This window comes from Haemaphysalis longicornis, unplaced genomic scaffold, assembly GCF_048455015.1.
Source record: "Haemaphysalis longicornis isolate Haplotype H1 unplaced genomic scaffold, Haemaphysalis longicornis Haplotype H1 scaffold_1, whole genome shotgun sequence".
Lineage (NCBI taxonomy): Eukaryota > Metazoa > Arthropoda > Arachnida > Ixodida > Ixodidae > Haemaphysalis > Haemaphysalis longicornis.
Genome location: NW_027526203.1, coordinates 116,092,015 through 116,111,427, shown reverse-complemented (window position 1 = coordinate 116,111,427; position 19,413 = coordinate 116,092,015). Strand labels below are relative to the sequence as shown.

The window sequence follows — 19,413 nt, the reverse complement described above, 5'->3', positions numbered from 1 at the left end:
CAAAAAATGAACGTGGCACACCCGCGTACATGCCGCTCAAGCTGAAAGACGCCTTCTGCGGGAAACCACGTGCAGGTCTGAGACACCAAAGTTTTAAGGTGATGCCATGCACACGTGCACTGTCAGCCTCCGATCGCACGTGCACATCCAGCTGGTACGATGCAGTACGCCTAGCACGAAGAAGGAACAAGAAACAGAGCTTAGGAATGGTGATCTCAGCACTTACCAAGTAGTCTAGTCGTGACACCCGCCATCTGCCGCGGCCGAGTAATCTTTAAGGGCATCTGGGAGCCTCGCATTAAGGGAATTAGTTCCAAAGAATCTTGCGTGCTGTCGAATGTTGATCGCATTGTTAGTGATCCTGCAGCTTCACAAGTCATCCGCTTCTGCAGAACAGACTAGCTCAGTAATTTCTACAGAAGTATTGCACTTCCCTGTACTATCCATGGGATTCATCTGTGTTGTGAACAGCTGAGGAGCTCGTTCTGCTCCGTCAACGAATTCTTCTGACCGATGCCAGTCTTGGCCAGAACGTGTACCTCGGAAATCGGACGGAACGGAGAAAAGTCAGGTTAGGGCCCCTCGCAGCCTCAGTGCACCCAAGTGAGCTCGCGTTCGACAGCCAAGCGGAATCTTTCTTCGAACCGCAGTTGTGTCTTCAAACAGCAGTTACGTATTGTGCCTCTTCAACCAGAGCCTGTCGTTACCACTTAAACAACTCGGCTAAGGGCGGAAAACTATACCATAAACACTCTGGTTTTATCAAGAGCTTTGCAATGGACAAATGTGTCGCAGCCCAAAGTATTTGCCCCACGCTACACTTCAACGTGACAGGGCGCATTCGTGTGCTTATTTCGCATTCTTAGCAGAAAGCATTTCAGAAGCTTAGAGATTTGGCGCTACTCTGTCTAAGAATGCTGAGTTCATCTGGGAGGTCCCGGACAGATCCGCCACCACCCCCGGAGGACCGGTTGAATAAATCTGCCTGACATTAAATTTCTCGATTCCTTCAACTCCCAGCGTCCAGCATGTGCTAACGGCTCTCGAACGGCAGTGCTGGGGAGAAAGCTGTGGGGCGAAGCCCTCCCTTCGGAGACGAGACTGTCCACCCCCGCAGTGAGTAGCGAAAGTGTTACTTACTAGAATGCCACCAGGATCGACGAGTGGCTACGTCCGCGCGCAGTGGAGATATTACGTCTGTTGCCGGCGATCAATAAAGTCTGTTTCACTTAACTTCACTCATTCCACGTGCTAAAATAACTGCAGGATGTTCTAAGTAGCAAACATTGTGATATTTCAAATGGAATGAGAACATGGATCGTCCCCAAGTACAAGAACGTTTCCCCAACTTCCGTGGATGTTGAGCGTTGTTTTTCCCGCACAAGTATCGACTAAAAGGGGGTACAACTTCAAGCAGCAAACCATTCAGATTCGTGTGGCTTTTCATGGCTTTCAATCTGGTCTTTTGTTATTCAACCACCGTGAATTCAACGTCAATTTTAAGATGAGAGCTCTTCCCTGCCTATTTTACGGAAGAAAAAAAAATTACTTTCCCGCAGCACATTATGTTCCGCGTTTTCGCTGCAAGTCAAAGATTGGTGCTAAAATATGCTTCTGAAGCAAAAAGGAATTGAGCCTATAATATGCCTAAACGGGAGTGGTTGGTGCCTATATATGCCTAAATGAGACATCTCAGTGCCTATTATAGGCGCCTAAAACCTGGATTTTCCGTGCCTAAAGTTCCGGTCTCTAATTACTATACAACATCCAATAATAATTGAATCGCGTTTTTATTAGCATAGTACAGACGCTCTGTTCCTGGAATTTTGCCTTTCCATTCCCCCAAAGAGCCTGCGGGAAATTTTCCGAGCAGAGCGACTATGAATCATCGCTCCACCACCGGCGTGAACCGCAGACGCATCTAATTCACGCACGTCAGAGCGCAAAGTAAATAACAAAAATAGAAACGGCCACTGCTTCGCGACCATGGCAATGCTCGAGATTGGCCCGGAGGCCGCGTTGTATTACCAGCAAAAAACCGCGCAGAATTTGTGAGATGGGGTGATTACGGTCGACAGCGCCGGGCACTATGTTTGTTGTCTTTCTTTTCTCCGCGTTAGCGTGCAGATAAAAGCAGCGCCCTCGCACAGTTGCGTTGGAAAGTCGCGTGCCGTTGGAATTCCGTGATGTTGCGACAGCTTCTGTGCGTGTGTACATCGCTATCGGCGACCCGCACCCTCGAAGAATCGAACGTGCTCTGGGTTCTTAAATTACCCTGACCGTCATCGGTCGGCCTGGCCTACGAGTAAGCAACGCTTTATAGGTGGCTGACATGGCCCGGGATACCGGTGCCTCATCCGGCTAGGTCGGGAATAATTGCAGAACTTTCGTATCTTCCGTAAGCATTGAGGTGTTTTTCTTTTTTACCTCTTCTACTTTTTTAACATTTGTTGTCGAGTTTCCTAGTTTGAATAATTGTGTAACATTCAACTCTCGCATTTGTATTTTCAGATATTAAGCTACCTCTCGTTAATGTTTCATGTCCTTCTACCTGTACCGTAGCTTGCCTGTCCAAATATAAGTCTCTCTTTGTTATTGCTCAATTAAAGGCTCGGTCTCATTCTTCGCGCTCTTGTCGGCAAAAGCCGCGCATCAGATGGCCACCCCGTCGTCACCGGCGCCCTATAGATTCGGTGGGGTTGTTTTCTCGCCCGTGTTGGCTCCCCAAATCTACTTGACAGCCCACCTTCTTAAGTAAACTGTTGCAATATTCAAACCTTCTACTTACAGAGCGGAACACCCTTGTCTATAACACAGGTTTCGCACTTATAGCCTTATCTTGCCTAGGCCAAAAAAATATTTGAAGAAAACTATTGTGTCACTCTGAAGTATTGACCATGTATTTTGACCTCAACGTTTTTTGTGACAAGTTTGAGTCTGCAGTTCTGAGAGGTACCCAGTTCAAGTTTAACTCAGTGTTATAGACAAGGGTGTTGCGCATTGTACTTTTAAAAATCATTCTTGAAATGATTAAGTTTGAATTCCATGATGAACACTTAATCCAGATGAATGGAATCTCAATGCACACAAAAATGACGAAAGTGTACCAACCTATTTATGGGAAAGCTGGAAAATAAATTTTTGGACACATGGACCCTGCAGCCACTTTTTCACAATAGGTTCATTGATGACATTCCTTATCTGGTGTCATGGAAAAGGCAGACTTGCAGAATTTATTAGGGTTATGAATAACTTCTACGGCCACATTTAATTTTACATGTATCCGGCCTCCGAAAGCAAATTCATCGACGTCTCAATAAAACATGTCAAGAAGAATATTTAAATTACTGTACATAAAACCGATGCATAATCCCCAGTACTTGAGCTCATAGAGTTTCTTACAATATACACGATAAAGGAATCTGGCGTTAGCGTCTATGCGGCTCACGTCAAGGCCGTCTGTGTCGTCATGGACCGCCATTATACATCGCGCTCGCCTTAGTTTCATCATTGGCTTGGATTTAACCGTTTGAGTGAGCGCAAATTTAAACAAAGTGCCACAAAAACGCGAAGAAAAGTGTGGAATTATGTGTAAAATAAAAACAGACCGTTTTAAATTAAGAAAAAAGGAAGTAAAGCGTATCTTTCCCGGAACGGTTGTGCCTGCTATTCCGTAGGCCAAGGTTGTTGTTACGAACAATGTTAATATTTGGGGGGAGGGGGACTCATTAGAGAATCTGATTTTATTAATTTTACCATTATTTCAAATAATAAGTTGTTTGAAGAGTTTGGAAAGTTTTTTGAGCATGCTTACGAAAACTTTCCCTTCGTGGTGAACCGGTGCACCGACCGTCAGGTAGTTTATCAAGAAAAAGGAAACGTGGCGTTAAACAGTCGTGGACGATGACAAGATAGGGCGCATACAAGCGCCCGTATCTGTCGAATCTTGACTTCGTCGAAGTACGTTTTGTTTCTTCTTTTAGTCGGCTACAAATTTCGCGGCGGCAAATTACCCGCTCAGTCATACGTCCTTCGACTGCGGCATGAGCAACGCCAAGTGCGATCACGTACTGCCTGCTGTTTCACCGAACACGGCTGCCGCAGAACAGGCAGGATTTCGGCTTCCTTGTAGCTCGTAAACGTGTTAATGCATAGTGAAGAAAGCAAATCCCTAAAACCCCTTAAGAGTCCACTTGTCATGCCGACCCCAAGCCAAAAAGGGGGGTCTTCCCATGAACCCCCACGACGACATGGCTTACCAGGCGCAGTTTCCTCTCTAGTATACTTACTAAGAAACTCTATGCTTGAGCTTTAAGAATAGGCATATCAAACACTGCAAAACGAGCATACCGAACAGCGAGTCTTAGATTTAACGGGCTCCGCTCAGACGGTGAGGGCTTCACTTCAAACTGCGAAAGGCGTCGAAGCAATCACCTACTTAAACAGTATCCGCTGCCTGCCACAGATTAACAATTTCCAAATCCGAGAATGCCGGAACTAAATAATGCTAATCCACCCACACCAAAAAGTGAAACCAACGTCATGCTCACTTTTTGTGCGGGTGGTACAAACGTGAATATATTTAAACGCACCATAACATCCTTCTACAAAGTGACAACCTGAAACGCGTTCTCCCTGAGCCGCAGCGAAATGTGTACGGGAGACCTATAAACTTACAGACAGTGCACCCTCATATGAAATTAAACACTCCAATAACACAATTTCTGTTCCATTCCAAAACAGCTTGGTGGGAGCTATGTCCGAAGAGGCAAAAAGACAACAGCCGTGCAGAGTACATCACCGCATTTCGGTTTTGTTATGCAAGGCAACTATGACCGCGACGGTAAAAGCGTCAGTTATCTCCTTGAATGCACACTGTGTCCCCTACAGTACATCGGACGGACTGAAACAGCCCTGAGATTACGTATCAACAACCACCGATCTCGCGTAGCCATGCTACCACACCGTCGGTTATCGCACATCACCACACAGGGACATCCTTTCGGACAATTTGCGGTCACAGTACTACAGTCGGGCTCCAAGCACCTCGCGAACTTTTCTAATTATGTGGGCTCAACGCGCTGTAGCAGCACATGAGGCGAGCAGTAGTAGAGGACTCCGGATCACTTTGGTTCTTTAACACTCGCCGAAATGTCTACACACAGGCGGTTTCGTTTTTGGCCTTCATCTAATAAGCAGCCACCACAGCCGCGGTCGAACCCGTGTCGTTGGGCTGAACAGCAAAATGCCTTAGCCACTGCGCCACCACGGCGGGGGAAGCGGGCGAATCTTACTTGATTCATATATTCAACAGCCTTGCAAATGGCTGTTGAATTTCCTTGCTCACTTTCCTTTATGATACTTTATTTGCTCATCAACCAGAAAACAAAAACAGAAATACCAAATAAGAAGACAACCTGAAATGCTGCCTACGATTCTTTGCACCAGTTTCCCAGGTTTGCTGGACTTACGCACCCCGCAGCCAGAAGCCCCTGTTTTCATATAACTCCGCGCACACCAAACTGGTGAAACGCTCCGTAGCGACGATGTGCTTCATTAATGCCCTCAAGAAGTTCTGTGTCCATCAGGTGCAAAGCGCTATGGAGGCACATGTCTCTAGGCTGAGACGGTCAGGGCATCGTGAACACGTCATTGTGGCAGTCGTTGAGGTTGTCCGGAGGAGTGAGAAGCAGCAAACAAAGCGACGGAAACCAGTGGGCATGACGGAAATAAGCGCCATAAGACGGCGGTTATACCGTATTTGCACGGTATCGCACATCGGTTAAAGAAAATAGGGCACAGAGCTGGCGCTCGGGTTGTAATGCCCGCTCTACTCAAGCTCGCGAGGCTTTGCAGAGACACATGTCCTGTACAAAAATAAAATACTGACTGTAGCACTGGGCACCAAAACAAGTACGTAGAATGCGATAGAGGGGTTGTATGCCGTGTTCCGTTGACCTGTGGAAGGGTATATGTAAGACAGACAGCACGGTGTGTCAACTCCATGTTACGCGAAAATCAGAATAACGTACAGAAAAGAAAGGATGGGAACGTATCAACTCACTGCGGTGAATGCCCCCAGTGTGAGCCGTACTTTCAAAACTCCGTGATTTTGTTTTATGATTCTGATCAACGCACGCGTGAGATAGTGGAAGCAGCTGACTGAAATGCAACTAGGCGATTTTCAATGTGTCAGTACAACATCGGTAGCCTTGTCGGATCAGGAGGCAGCGTTCTTAATAAAAGAACTAGGCACGGTAATGACTGACACGTGAGGGACAGCGCTATGCGATTTCCTTATTCTAATCTCTGTATAATCGTACCCTTTTCTGTATATATTGTCTTTTGCTGGTATATATCTCACCCCTATTCAATAAAATTCTGTTGGAATAGGGCTTGTTCTTGTCTTCTATCTCCGTGTGATTTTATGCGCTTAATATGAATGTTATGGAATGCCAACTAGCCCGAACGCAAGCCCTTCTACGACCATCGCGTGGTATGCCTCTAACCGGAAAGTCTCAATTGGAACTACCTTTTCCTGTATATATGCTAAAAAACACAGTCGAAGTATTGGTAGACGATACCAGAATAACGGCTTTGATTGATACCAGAGCAACAGTGTCTGTCATGAGTTTAGCTGGGCAGCGGGGTGTTGGTGGTGAGTACCTGGGGCCGCTTGGGCTTTGCTCAGTGAAAGTTTCGTTTGGCGGCCACACGTTCAGAGCAGAATTTGAGGTGCTTCCGCTATCTACGCACGATGTCGTTTTGGGTCTGGATTTTTTGAAGCAGTGCGGGGCCACCGTTGACTGTCGCAACAGAGAAATTTACGTGGATGAAACCGCGCTACCTGCCCTTGTGGAAGGCTTTTCTTCCGATAACGGGGTCTTCTGTGTACTGGGTGACACAGTCATACCAGTGAGGTCAGCCGCATTTGTTTCTGTTCGTAGCCAAGGAGTTGACGTAGGTGGCTTTGAAGCCTTGGTCGAACCAGTTCCTCGGAATTGTGCCAAAAAAGACATTATGGTGCCATGGTCAAATGTTTTGGTTGTCCAAGGACACACCGTATTGTGGACAGTTAACTACACTGCTGAGCCAGCCGTGCTTCCCCGTGGCCTGGAGCTTGCCGAATTCTCCGAATACGGGTCTTTTTCAGTGGCAGTTTTGACAGAAACCTTAGATTCTTCTTCTAATAATTGCCCGGTGGACCCTGCCAAGTTGGAGAGTATGGTAAATGCATCCCTTGGCATAGAAAAAGGTCGCGCATTGGTACAAGTGCTTACGGGGCACTCATGTGTGTTTGATTTCGCCCGCCAACATCAACGCTCGTCTGAACCGAACACAGGGGCCCACCATTTAATCAACACTGGAACAGCCCGGCCCATACGGCAAAAGCCTTATCGCGCCTCTCCTTCTGAGTGACGAGTCATTAACGAACAAGTTGCAGAAGGACGTGATTAGGGAATCCTCAAGTCCTTGTACGGCGCCGGTGATTTTGGTGAAAAAGAAAGATGGGTCATGGCGCTTCTGCGTCGACTACCGGCGCCTTAACAAAATTACCAAGAACGTATATCCACTGCTTCGGATAGACGATGCAATAGGATGTCTTCATTCGGCTTCATGCTTCCCCAGAGTTGACTTGCGATCAGGCTACTGACAAATACCTGTGCACCCCGACAATAAAGAAAAGGCCGCCTTTGTCACGCCCGATGGATTTTACAATTTAATGTAATGCCTTCTGGACTCTGTAACGCCCCTGCCACGTTTGAGCGCTTTTTGGACACTGTCCTTTGGGGACTTAAATGGGAATTGTGCATGTGCTACCTTGATGATAGCGTGATTTTCGGTCGCACTTTCCAAGAGCACAACGCTCGCTTTTCCACTGTTTTGGACCGTTTGGACAAGGCTGGTCTCATCCTAAACTCGAATAAAAGCCGATTCGCAGAAAGGCCACCTCTTGTACTCGGGCTCGTTGTCGATATAGAGGGCGTCCGGCCAGATCCGCAAAAAAATTCTAGCCGTCAGCTGCTTTAATGAACCGTGCTCCGGTAAAGAGCTCCGCAGGTTTTTAGGACTATGCTCCTACTTTCGCCGTTTTATTCCCGGATTTGCCGACATAGCCTACCCTCCCACATGCCTTCTCCAGAAGATGGCCCCATTGAAATGGAGGTCCGACTGTGACATCTCTATTCGCCACCTGAAGCCGGTCTTTACGTCGGAGCCGGAGCCCATCGACAGCAGCGGTGCCCAGCGTCAACCTGCCACGGGTAAGGACTTTCAACCGGCCCCCGTGCACCCACCGCAGCAGCGGAGATACCCCCTTCGACAGAGGCAGCCGCCGGAGGGATACCAACCATAGCTTTGTTGTCATAAATTAAGTCCGGAGGGATGTTGTATTGCGTGCCTTTGGGCCACGTGACATGTCGTCACCAAACTCTCGGCCTCGGATCCCCTCTCAGTGGTTAGAAATACAGCTTGCCTACTAGCGAGCCCTCTCTTTTGTTTCACCCGTTTGTCACGATGGAATAAATCCATTCCGTTCCTGCAACGTTCGTGTGCCGCCTCCGTCTGTCGACCTGGCATGAAGACAACAGCAGGACAAATTTGCATGCCAGATTTTTTTCGTACTAGCTGATAGCGGCATTGAACCCAACCAGCTAAACTCTGTTAAACTGCCCAAGATTGCACGATTCCATCACGGCAAAATTTCCGCAACTCTTCCAGATTTCGCTTCAACAATCACAAGTCACACCTCCCTAACCTGCCGTTATCTCAATATCCCACCCGGATGCCACTCGGATCCCACCCGGCGGGAATGTTTTTCTCCACTGTGTTTTACACATAGGAAAAACTATATGTCATGAAGAATAAATGACCTAACACATTTTTTCTTTTGCCTTATTCCTTATTCATTTCTAAAAGTTCCTGTCATTCATTTTCAAAGATTAAAACTTATCATCGAAGCAGGGAAGCTTTGCCCTTTCCCGCTGCAGTGAAAGCCATGTCGTTTAGTTTTCCAGAATTAAAACCAGTTCAAGCGATGAATAGATTCACTCTCCCATAATCTTGAAGAACCATCTCCAGAGCAGAAATGGATCGGCATGATTAAGTCGCACTGCGGCCGTTGTAACGAGAGATTTTTAATTTCCTCTACGGGATTAGAAAATATGACACGTGCAGTGATAACATCCGCGCGATTTCTGTTCCGTCTTCTTGCCAGCTTTTTTGTGCGTTCTCTCCACATTCAGCGGCATTTTTTCCCATTTACACAATGCAATAGAGTTTCCTTTCTCAAATATCGCAAAGCCAACGAAAAACCGCGTGAATGCACTACGTAAAACCGCTCCAATTTATTTATTTGTGTTTGAATTTCGCGGGAGCACCGTCGCTGCTTTCGTGATAGCTTCTTTTTATCTGGAACTACTTCGAACGTGCTACCGGATTTCTATTTCAGTGCATTGTTCTCGCGGAGACGCGACTAAATCCGAATAAATTTTGACAATCCCAGCGACCTTCTCTGCATCAACGGCTCTGTAGAACTCGGGGCATGTTCACTACCGAAACAACTGCAACAAGTACTCACGCGTTTATGTCTGGGTAGATTTCGTTGAGGATATTGTATGTCTGGTAGGGCAACCAGCAGAGTGCGAAGATGGCCACCACGATGAACATCATCTTAGTGACCTGAAATAAGTAAAAAAGGAACATCAGAGTAGAGTCGCAACGAGTAATGTACATTCAATGTCAAGTAATTATGAGGCAATACAGTAAATTATGCACAGTGAACTCAACTCCAATGAGCAAAAAACTGCTTTTTTACCCCAAAAAGTCATCGTTGCTCACACTGTACAGCAGATATTACTGATCGCCAAGTCCACTGATCTGGCTCGTTCCAGCGCAGTGGAACTACGGGGATCTTTAGTGTGTGGAGCATGACAGCAAGTTGCAGATGGCGTCTACGTTTCAGTGCTAAGATATACTGGCTGATAGCAATACTTCGACGTCCAGGGAAAGTTTCGGAACAAAGTTGTTGTATTTACCGTTTATGCTTTACAACCACTGAATTTCAGTGAAGAAAACAAGACTAGACGAAACAGTTTTATTCACCGTTGCACACGAATAGGCAGGCCATCTACGATTTTGTGGCTTATGATGTGCGCGGGAAAGGTAGCGTCCGCGGGTAGCTGGCCAGTTTGAGCGAGAAGGCGACAGTGCCGGTCTTTTGGTGTTTATCCTCTGGTTTCATTGCCGTGGTGAAAGTTTTCCTTGTGAGCTAAGTGAGCGAAACAGAATACTTTATTTGAATGACATATAGCGGTAGTTTGAGAAAAGGGGATAAACACGAGGACAGTAATGCAAGGCCGAAATCCACGGCCCCAGATCAACCAACTACTTCCCTTGTCTTTTCGTTCAGCTCCCTCGGATATTTAGGCGGCGAGCTATTCACGGCTGTTTTCTATGCCTGGATAGAAGTCTAATGTGTAATGTTTGAGCTGCTATCGCCTGAGCATATCCACGGGTACCACCAGGTAGCGCGGAAAATGCTGAACGTTTTCCGGTATTTACAGAGTTTGGATGTAATGTCGCACGTTTCGTACCAAACATCTTCACCCACATAGGTTCGCGAATATGTGTTGGTTGGTATCCTGCGCAGAGTTAGCGACTCTTCGGCGTTGAGATAGCCTGGTTTCCTCAGACAAGGGCGGTGCTGCTAGGCGTAGCGTAAGGACTGTGGTAGTTACGGTCACAGGACGCACGGTATGCGAGCCCACGTATTTCTTAGTCGTCTGCGTCTTTCCATTCCAGGAACCCGTGTCCGGGTGTCAGCGTGGTGTCAACTTTCTCCATTGTGGATTTCAGACTCCTTGCCATCTGTTAATCTCTTGTGCTGCTGTGAACAGCCCTATGGCCTTTTGAGAGAATGTATAAATTTTTAAATTGTTGCTCCAGGCGGATCGCCTAGAGCATAGCTGCAATTTTCACTTTTTTTCTGGTGTGAACGAAGCCATAACGATACCTGCGGTAGTCCAGCACCACAATTGCTGTCTTCGGGCTTTTCAACATCCCGCCATCGAATTGCAGTGTTTTTATGATTTTCGAACCTTCCTGCAGTGAATTTTATCCTGGCCTGTTACCTGTACTTGTGTTAGCTTAGATATGTTTAATGAAAGCAGTGCGTAACACGTTCGTTTCACGCTGCAAATTGACATGTACCGCTCTTACAGTGACTAAATGCCACAGCATGGCGGTTTGAAGCAGGAAAAGCTACACGGGGTGTCTCAGTCGACACTGTTAAGGCCATTGCTAACCTTGTTAAAATATCCTTTATACATGACGTCGACATACCTGAAATTAAAACTAAAGACTGGCTTTGGTTCATTCCAACAAACATTTTATATTGGTGTGATACTACTAGTATTAATAAATGTGTACCGAATAATACATCCCGCTTCATCTCTAAAACTCTTACAGCATATTTTCCACAGCCGCCTGCGACAACCACTATACCGACATTTGCGAGCAGCCAACGTCGCACTTTGTTTCAACCATATGACCTCATTTGGTTAACTAAGTTTGCTAAAAAGAATCCTATGCAACACCTAATTGGCTAAAAAGAACCCTGTGCAAAACCAAGTTGCTGAGTACTCCGAAAACGCAACATTATATAGCACCTTGAGTACTGCTTCCGCAAGGACTAGTCACTTGAAGCACGAGTTTCCCGGACTTGTTCATGACCTACATTCGCCTGTCGACGCTGGCTTGCTGATTCTCGCAGTATTCATGGATTTTGTTAAGGTATTCGATCGTGTTTATCTCATAACTCAGTTTTCTACTGCTAAGAACTAAAATCATTTTGCCTGCGTCACTTCTGGTGTCTCCCAGGTCAGCATCTTCGCTCCTGTTCTTTTTAATCTATATTAATCCTCTTTCCTCTGGTCTAGCGTCCCAGGTTCACCTTACAATCGCCAATGCTTGCAATCTGCCCTTGATAGAGTTAGCGCTGCAAATGGCTAATGTCACCTAATATCCATCAAACAAAGTTGCTGTGTTAACCGCGTTAACTCTCGAGTTAAAAACAACTGCTTCGTTAATAAAAGCATAGTTTAGCTACCATCCACTGAGCTTGAATGTGCTCGCCTTCATTCCTAGCCTGACCTAGCACGGCAACACTGCACAAGCTTAAACCTGTCTGCTGCTAACCGGAACCTTTGATTAAGAAACGGATATTAAAGCAATTTCCACGCCTCGTACGAAAGCAGACACATCATAATCATTCACCCGGAAATCGAATATGCGGGATGCTCTTCACGCTTTCGTTACTACTAACACGGAAGATTTGCACAACCATGCTTTTCGTGTCATTTACTCCGATAATTACACGTACTCCTGCGTTGCAACTTTAAGGGATCGCGCAAATGCTGTCCTTTAGTCTTCGTCGCCCCCGCTCGCGCCTGTCACCTTTTCATAAAATTTCCGGGCACTCATTGGGGATTTTTTTCGGTCCCCGTCGCTTATCTTTCCGCACCACACATCGCTCTAAAAACGTGAAAAGCATTCTATGTCAAGTTATGCCCGGAAGCTGATAGGAGTTGACTTACCACAACACACTGCCATCGAAATTACATTATTCAATTTTCAGTTCTGTCGCAACTAAAAAAGTGCATTATTTTTACTACATATTTTGTTTTCTTGCAATTTCTGATCAATTGTACTTTAATTTGTAATCTAAACCTCTTTGTGTGCAATTTAAAAGGGATTTTTTTCGGTGTGCTCACTCTGATAAGGTGAATTGCTCCATAAACTTCAGTTGTCGCAGTACCTGAATGTTCATTCACTTTAATTGTCCCTTTAACCCCCGCCAAATTCAGTACCCTCAACTGAGGGCCTACAGGTATTGGCCCCGAGGACATACCGTGGCGCCACCTACGAGTGACGTCACTTGTAGGACGCCGGTTTATGCTGTCGTCTGCTAGAATACATTTCCTGTGCTTATGCGACCGCACGTTTTTTGTTGTGGCCACCGTGTGCCCCCTCCTCGCAGCTTTGATGCAAATTACAGAAGAAAGTTGTCTGCAGACCAAATAATCCGGGCAAGCAATCAACGGATCGCTTGTTCCCGACGACACCACCGCGGCTGCGTAGTTGCTACCATCGCCACCGACAGCTCGTACGCAGCCAGCTAACGCCAAGGACAATACAATTGTTGCCGAGAAAAGTACGCTGTTAATTCATTATGAAATGCTTTTGACGTGACATGTACGCGACTGTGTGTGCAAGAAAATAGACCTTGTAACAGCGACAGAAACATGCCGCTCAGTTGTGATCTTACCACGCGTACTACGCGCATTGCCTGGTAAATGAAGGACTACGTGAGACCGGTGAGCGGACTGCTTCACCGCACAGGCTTAAAAGTGCTGGTACGATGTGCACTTTGGCTTAAGCAGTGCCTATTCCCCTCCAATATTTTTTATATTCATGTCCTGATTTGATTAACGATCACTAGTTCTCTGTACTGCTGATATGTTAATTACTTTTCGCGACAACTTTTCCGCAATGTACGAATGGTATTAACGCGAGTTTTCAACGCCTTCGAGCGGGTTTCGACGGGGCTATGTTTATTTTTAATTAAGACCTCTGCAACACGGGCTTTTGTCTGTTTAGAATGAGCCTGCGCCTTTCTCCAGCATAAAGTTCGAGAGCTCACGATTGCTGACAGAAGGCGCGGTTGCGTACAAGGCGAAACACGTCGTGGGGTAATAGGGAGTTTAAGAATAGGGGAACCACCCGCCGCGGTGGCTCAGTGGCTAAGGCGTTGCGCTGCAGAGCACGAGGTCGCGGGTTCGATTCCCGGCTGTGGCGGCCGCTTTTCTGATGGAGGCGAAAAGCAAAAGCGCCCGTGTGTAAGAGATTTCGGCGCACGTTAAAGATCCCCAGGTGGTCAAAATTAATCCGGAGCCCTCCACTACGGCGCGCCTCATCGCCTGCGTTGCGTCGGCGCGTTAAACCCTACAATCAATCAATCAAGAATAGGGGAACCAAGCGTTGGAGGCCCCAAAGAAGTTCGGGGAACCCAAAGCAACACGCTTGCGCGCGGCGAGTTTTAGAAGAACAGCTAACTCGCCGCCGGTATCGGATGCGCGGAGCCCGATGTTGGGAACTTTAGGGTTAGCGTCGTTGCAGATATTTCATCGCCGCTATCGTTGCAGTCGCGAATGACAGTCCCTAACACAATTTTTCACCACACTGTCACCCCCTTTCCCGTATGTGGAAGTTTGTATCCGTGGTGACGGTCATTTCAGCGATCGCTGATCAAGATACCTGCCACGGCCTCAGCCGATTTTTGCGCACAGGTATCGCCACCCTTCGCCCGCTCGCCCCACCGTGCCAGAACGGGCCTGTGGCGCGGGGCCCGACATCCGCGGCGGGTCGGCGTAGATCGCGCAGGTATTTGAGCATCGCTTCGAAAATCGCAGCTGATGACACTACGTAGCCCAATTTTTCACCACACGAAGATCCACTTTCGCGAATGCGGACCTCCTTTTCCGCGATCAGTGTGATTTTAAAAAGCGGCAACAAGGTATTGCTGTCGCGACTACGGCGGTTCGAGCCGCCGGCGGGCAGGCACGGTGGACGTGTGTGTGGAGCGTTTCTGCGAGCAGTAAGCGCTTCACAATTTCCTGCTTCACCTATTTCTTGAGAACGACAATCGAAATCTACAAATTTAGCTCGTGATCATCGTAGCCGAGCTAAATGTTGATCGGGCAAACAAGCCGCAGCATACGCTTACACCAAGTTCGGTCGCATACGTCCACATACACCACCAAGCTAAAGTCGTTTGCGGGCAGCCTGCCACGGTTGTAAAGCCCCCATGAGGTCAAACTACGCTTCACGCACTGATAATTAACCTAAAACGCCAAAAATAAGCATGAAAATGCACTTAGAAAGCGCGTCCTAAACAAAATGTCACCCGTTGCAAGCCAACAACGCACCAAGATAGGAAGGGGGATCCTACAAGTGACGTCAAAACGACCGCAGCGCCGGCCTCTCCAGTGGTGGCCCTCGCGGCCAATATTGAAAATAATAATTTATTTCTGTAAAGAAGTAATCCGTTTGTTTTCCTGCGCCCATGAATTCCCGTATTCCAGTCGCCTTGCAGCTCAACTTCAAAAGACACACAGAAAAAATGTATGCATAAAAAGACACTGAAGTGTATTTGTCAAGCTTCTGTTTTTGCTTGCACTCTGTAGACTGTCTCAAATTAGCACACTTTTCATCGTTTAAATGGTTGACAAGTCGGTAATTATTTTACAAAGCGCGAAAGAAGAAAAACTACTATGCGCGGTTTGCGGCAGCCGCACCAACTCAAGGCGCACGAGACGAGACGGGACGAGACGCACCGTGATTGCACGATGTCCAAGGTTAGCATTCAAACAAGTTTCGGTTTCGGTTCGGTAAAACAACATGCCGGACACCCGATGGCACGATATCTCAGTAATCGTCGTACCGCGGTTCTGCCATGGTGTCGGCTGTACAATGCATAAGATAAGCATCCAAGGAAGGCATGGAATCGTAGCAATCACTAGCCGAGGCCTAGGCAGTGGATGAACGCCCTCCGCGTCCCCGCAGACGCTCAAATGCCATGCGCTTTCCCCCATATTTGGAGCTTGCCTCACTCATGCCTGTATCGTAAAAAGCTTGTTTGCACCAGGCCAAGGGTCTGGTGATTCTGGCTTGTGCCCACTGCCCGCAAGCCGCCGGTGCTTATGGCAACATCAGGCCAACGAGAACTCGCTTTCATGTCAGTGTCAGCCTGCGCGCGTTCTGTGAACTAGTTCGTGGAGCAGTAAACGTTACGGCCCAAAAAAGGTCAACTCAGAAAGAAAACATCAGCCGAAAATGAAAAAGACAACTTATACAAAAAAGAATGTACCCTCGGGGATTCGAACCCGTGACCAGCAAAAGACTTGCAAATAACATCGTAGCGCTCCAGACCACTCTGCCACTGGGCTTTTTTTTCTTTATTGCCTGCTTGGCGACAACACAACACGCACTGTTCAGTACACAAATTACTAGCTCCAACCACCAATCGGCTGAAGGGAGTGGCTTAAAACATCTTAAATTGCGCTAGAACATCCAGAATGGGTAACCACTCAGGCTCTTCCGGCATCACTCGATAAACTTCTCTTATATAAGCAACGCTTTCAATGAAGTACTCTCGCACTGTGCGAGCATCCTCTTCGGCATTTTGAACCGCCATGCGAGTTTTCCACATAGAATGCAGACTAAGTGCCGTGAACATATCATAGGGCACGCCTCCATCATTGTTTACGGGCAAAACGCGAATGCCATAAGGCGTTAATGGGAAGTTTTTTTTCAGGGTTCGTTGGAGGATGTCCCAGTGAAACACCGCATCCCAACAGTCCAGAAAGATGTGCTCAATTGTTTCCAGCTTTTGGCATAGTCTACAGTTAAGTGACCATGGGTGTACATATAGTCCTTTTTCCTGCAGCCATGGTTTTACCGGAAGCGTGCCGCTATGAAGTTTAAAGAAAAAAGATTTAACAGAGGAACGTACTGGCATTCGTTTCACTCTTTTTAGAACATCTTTTTCTGAACCCACTGCATATAACTGACGATAAACCGGAACAGGCAGACACACATCAATCATATCTTTGTACAAACGTTTTCGCGGTACACTACTCAAATACTCCGAGGAAAACCTAACCCTTAAAATCCTAAAAGCATCCACAACTTCCCGCAAGAACCCACGCACACGTGCACATCGCATTTCAGAAGTTGAAACTACATAGTCTGGAATGACATCACGTAGTGGGACTTGTACCACAGTACGTTGAAAGCAATCTCTCTGATCTCTCAGAAACATAAACCTAGAAACTATTTGTCGGATAAACAAATGTGCCAGTCCCAATCCACCACTTTCCACCGAGCGAAACAAATTAGTTCGACTCATGCGCTCCCAACTTGAGCCCCACAAAAACACCGCAAACACTCTGTGAAGCTTTTGTATGTTCCTTATTTACATACAAATCGCCTGTAGGACGTACCATACCTTGGCAACAGCAAACACATTACATACTGATGCACGGGCAAACACTGACAGATCCCTTCCCCCCCATTGTGTTAATTTCTCTCTAACTCTATCAGTTTCTCCGTCCCAGTACTCTGTAGCATCCTGGTAGTTTTCAAGGGGGATGCCCAGATACCTGACCAGAGTTGTCGTCCAAGGCATGTTCTCGAAAAACACTGGCTTACTTTGCCAGTCACCGTGCCAAAATCCTATGCACTTGTTCCAGTTAACTGCACTGGCAGACAACTCGCAAAATCGCTTTAGATCGTTCACCACCTCCCTCACACTTTTTCTATCACTACAAAAAACAGCGATGTCATCGGCATATGACAAAATTTTAACTTCACTGCAGTGCAAACGGAATCCGTGTATATTTTCATTTTGAAGAATATTTAAACAAAAGGGTTCAAGATAAATCGCGAACAACAAGGGACTCTAGGGGCACCCCTGCTTCACCGACGACAGTATATCAAAACTTCGTCCCACTTTTTTGTTTACAATAACACGAGCTGAGCACTGAGTGTACGACATCTTTACACCTTCGAGGATGACGGATCCTACGTTAACGTGTTCTAACACTGAGAAAAGAATGTTATGCGCAAGACGGTCAAAGGCCTTCTGCAAGTCAATTTGGATCATCGCCACGTGGCCCCCTAGAGCGTCGCAACACTCCAATACACTTCTTGCGACATGAATATTGGTAAAAATAGATCGTCCCTGAATTCCACATGTTTGATGGGTTCCAACAATTGTTTTTGTTACTCCTTGCAATCTTCTAGCCAAAACCTTCATGAAAATTTTGTAATCAACATTCGTTAAGCTGATTGGCCGATACGAGTCCACCGCCAACAGCTTTTCAGGATCATCAGTTTTAGGAATTAACACAATATGACTATTCCGGAACGAAGGCGGTGTTCTCTTGGATTCGTACGCTTCCGTTATGACCCTGTACAAAATTACTGCTATATCTTCTTTGAGGAACTTGTAAAACTCGGTTCCCAGTCCATCTGGCCCCGGTGACTTCCCTATGGATAATTCGTCGATGGCGTTATTTATCTCCTGCAAACTGATCGGCGCCTCCATGCTTGCTCTGTCATCATCCCTTAACTTTGGCATTGACGGCAAGAAAGTTAGCTCGTAATCTTTACTGCCTTGCTTTTCAGTTCCCAGCAGTTCCTTATAATGTTCAAAAAACGCGCGCTCCACGACTTCAGGGTCCCTAGCAACCACATTATTGTATCGAATAGCTTTAATCTCATTCTTTTGCGCATAACCCTTTTCGTCACTCAGGGAACGTTTGGTTGGCGTTTCGCCCAACCAGAGTCGCTCTGCGCGTGCGCGCACTATGGCACCCCTGTACTTCTCGATGTCAATGACCTCCAACTTATTTTTAACTTCTCTTATTTCTTTTGTAAAAGTTCCAGGCTGTTGAGCCTCAATGCCTAGCAAGAAGTGCAACTGGCTTTGTAGTTGTGTTTCCTCCTTCTTTTCTTTATGACGTATCACGGATGATCTTTCTATTGCACTTAACGTCACTTTTTAGCTGTTCTGTTAGCTGTTCTGCTGACCTTGGAAATATAAGGTATATAATGTATAACTAGTTTAAACTTTTATTTAGTTTTCGCATTTCAAGCAGCTTAGGTGACTATTTGTTGTACTGCTCTCCTGCAGTAAGAGTCCCGGAATTTCCACAACATCTCACGTCTAGCAATTGCATTTCTTAGACGGAAAAGCGTTCGCAGATGCGTAGTCGTGCTGTGGAGCGCTGTGCTTGTTCGCCAAGCGCACAAAAAGTGCTTCCTGCACCCCAGTTTTACGGTGTACAGTAAAAGTATCAGCTGATTTTATTTCCTTAGTACCCATATTGACTTCGCTGACTCTTCTCCCGCCTTCAAGTGGCCTTAGATTTTCCTACTGGCGTACCAGTCAGCGAAGCGTCGCATGTGCGCTTGTGCAGCACTTGTGTGAAGCGACCTTGACTTGGAGCTAGATACAGAGTACAAACTAACAAAGTAAAGAAAGGCACATTATTTCATTCACAAACGTGCCCTGGCTTCGTTGCAACTGAGCGAACGAATTGCGCCGACCCGTCGGCGGCCGGCGGACGAAACGCTGGGCCGACTGACTCTGTCGGAAGGTCGGCGAGCCGTGCAGTAGCGCAGCCAACTGCCAGCTCCTCTCCTCCTGAAGTCACACGAAAGCGCCACAGAAAATGGGCGAGGGTGCAGAGAGGAGGACAGCATTTTCGAATTGATTTTTCTAGAAAATAAATTCGCGTAAACGCGCTCAGAGTGGTCGAAACAGGGCCTAGGGACTCCGGACTACAA

The 19,413-nt window shown here is 46.8% G+C and overlaps 1 protein-coding gene across 1 annotated transcript in view; it reads right to left on the bottom strand.

Moving 5' to 3' along the window:
• Positions 1-19,413, bottom strand: part of LOC144179489 (neuromedin-K receptor-like) — a 331,891-nt gene that overhangs the window by 32,579 nt on the left and 279,899 nt on the right. The window contains exon 3 of the mRNA XM_077707864.1: positions 9,581-9,681. Within this exon, the coding sequence (XP_077563990.1) occupies positions 9,581-9,681 (101 nt within the window). The remainder of the gene's footprint in view (positions 1-9,580; positions 9,682-19,413) is intronic.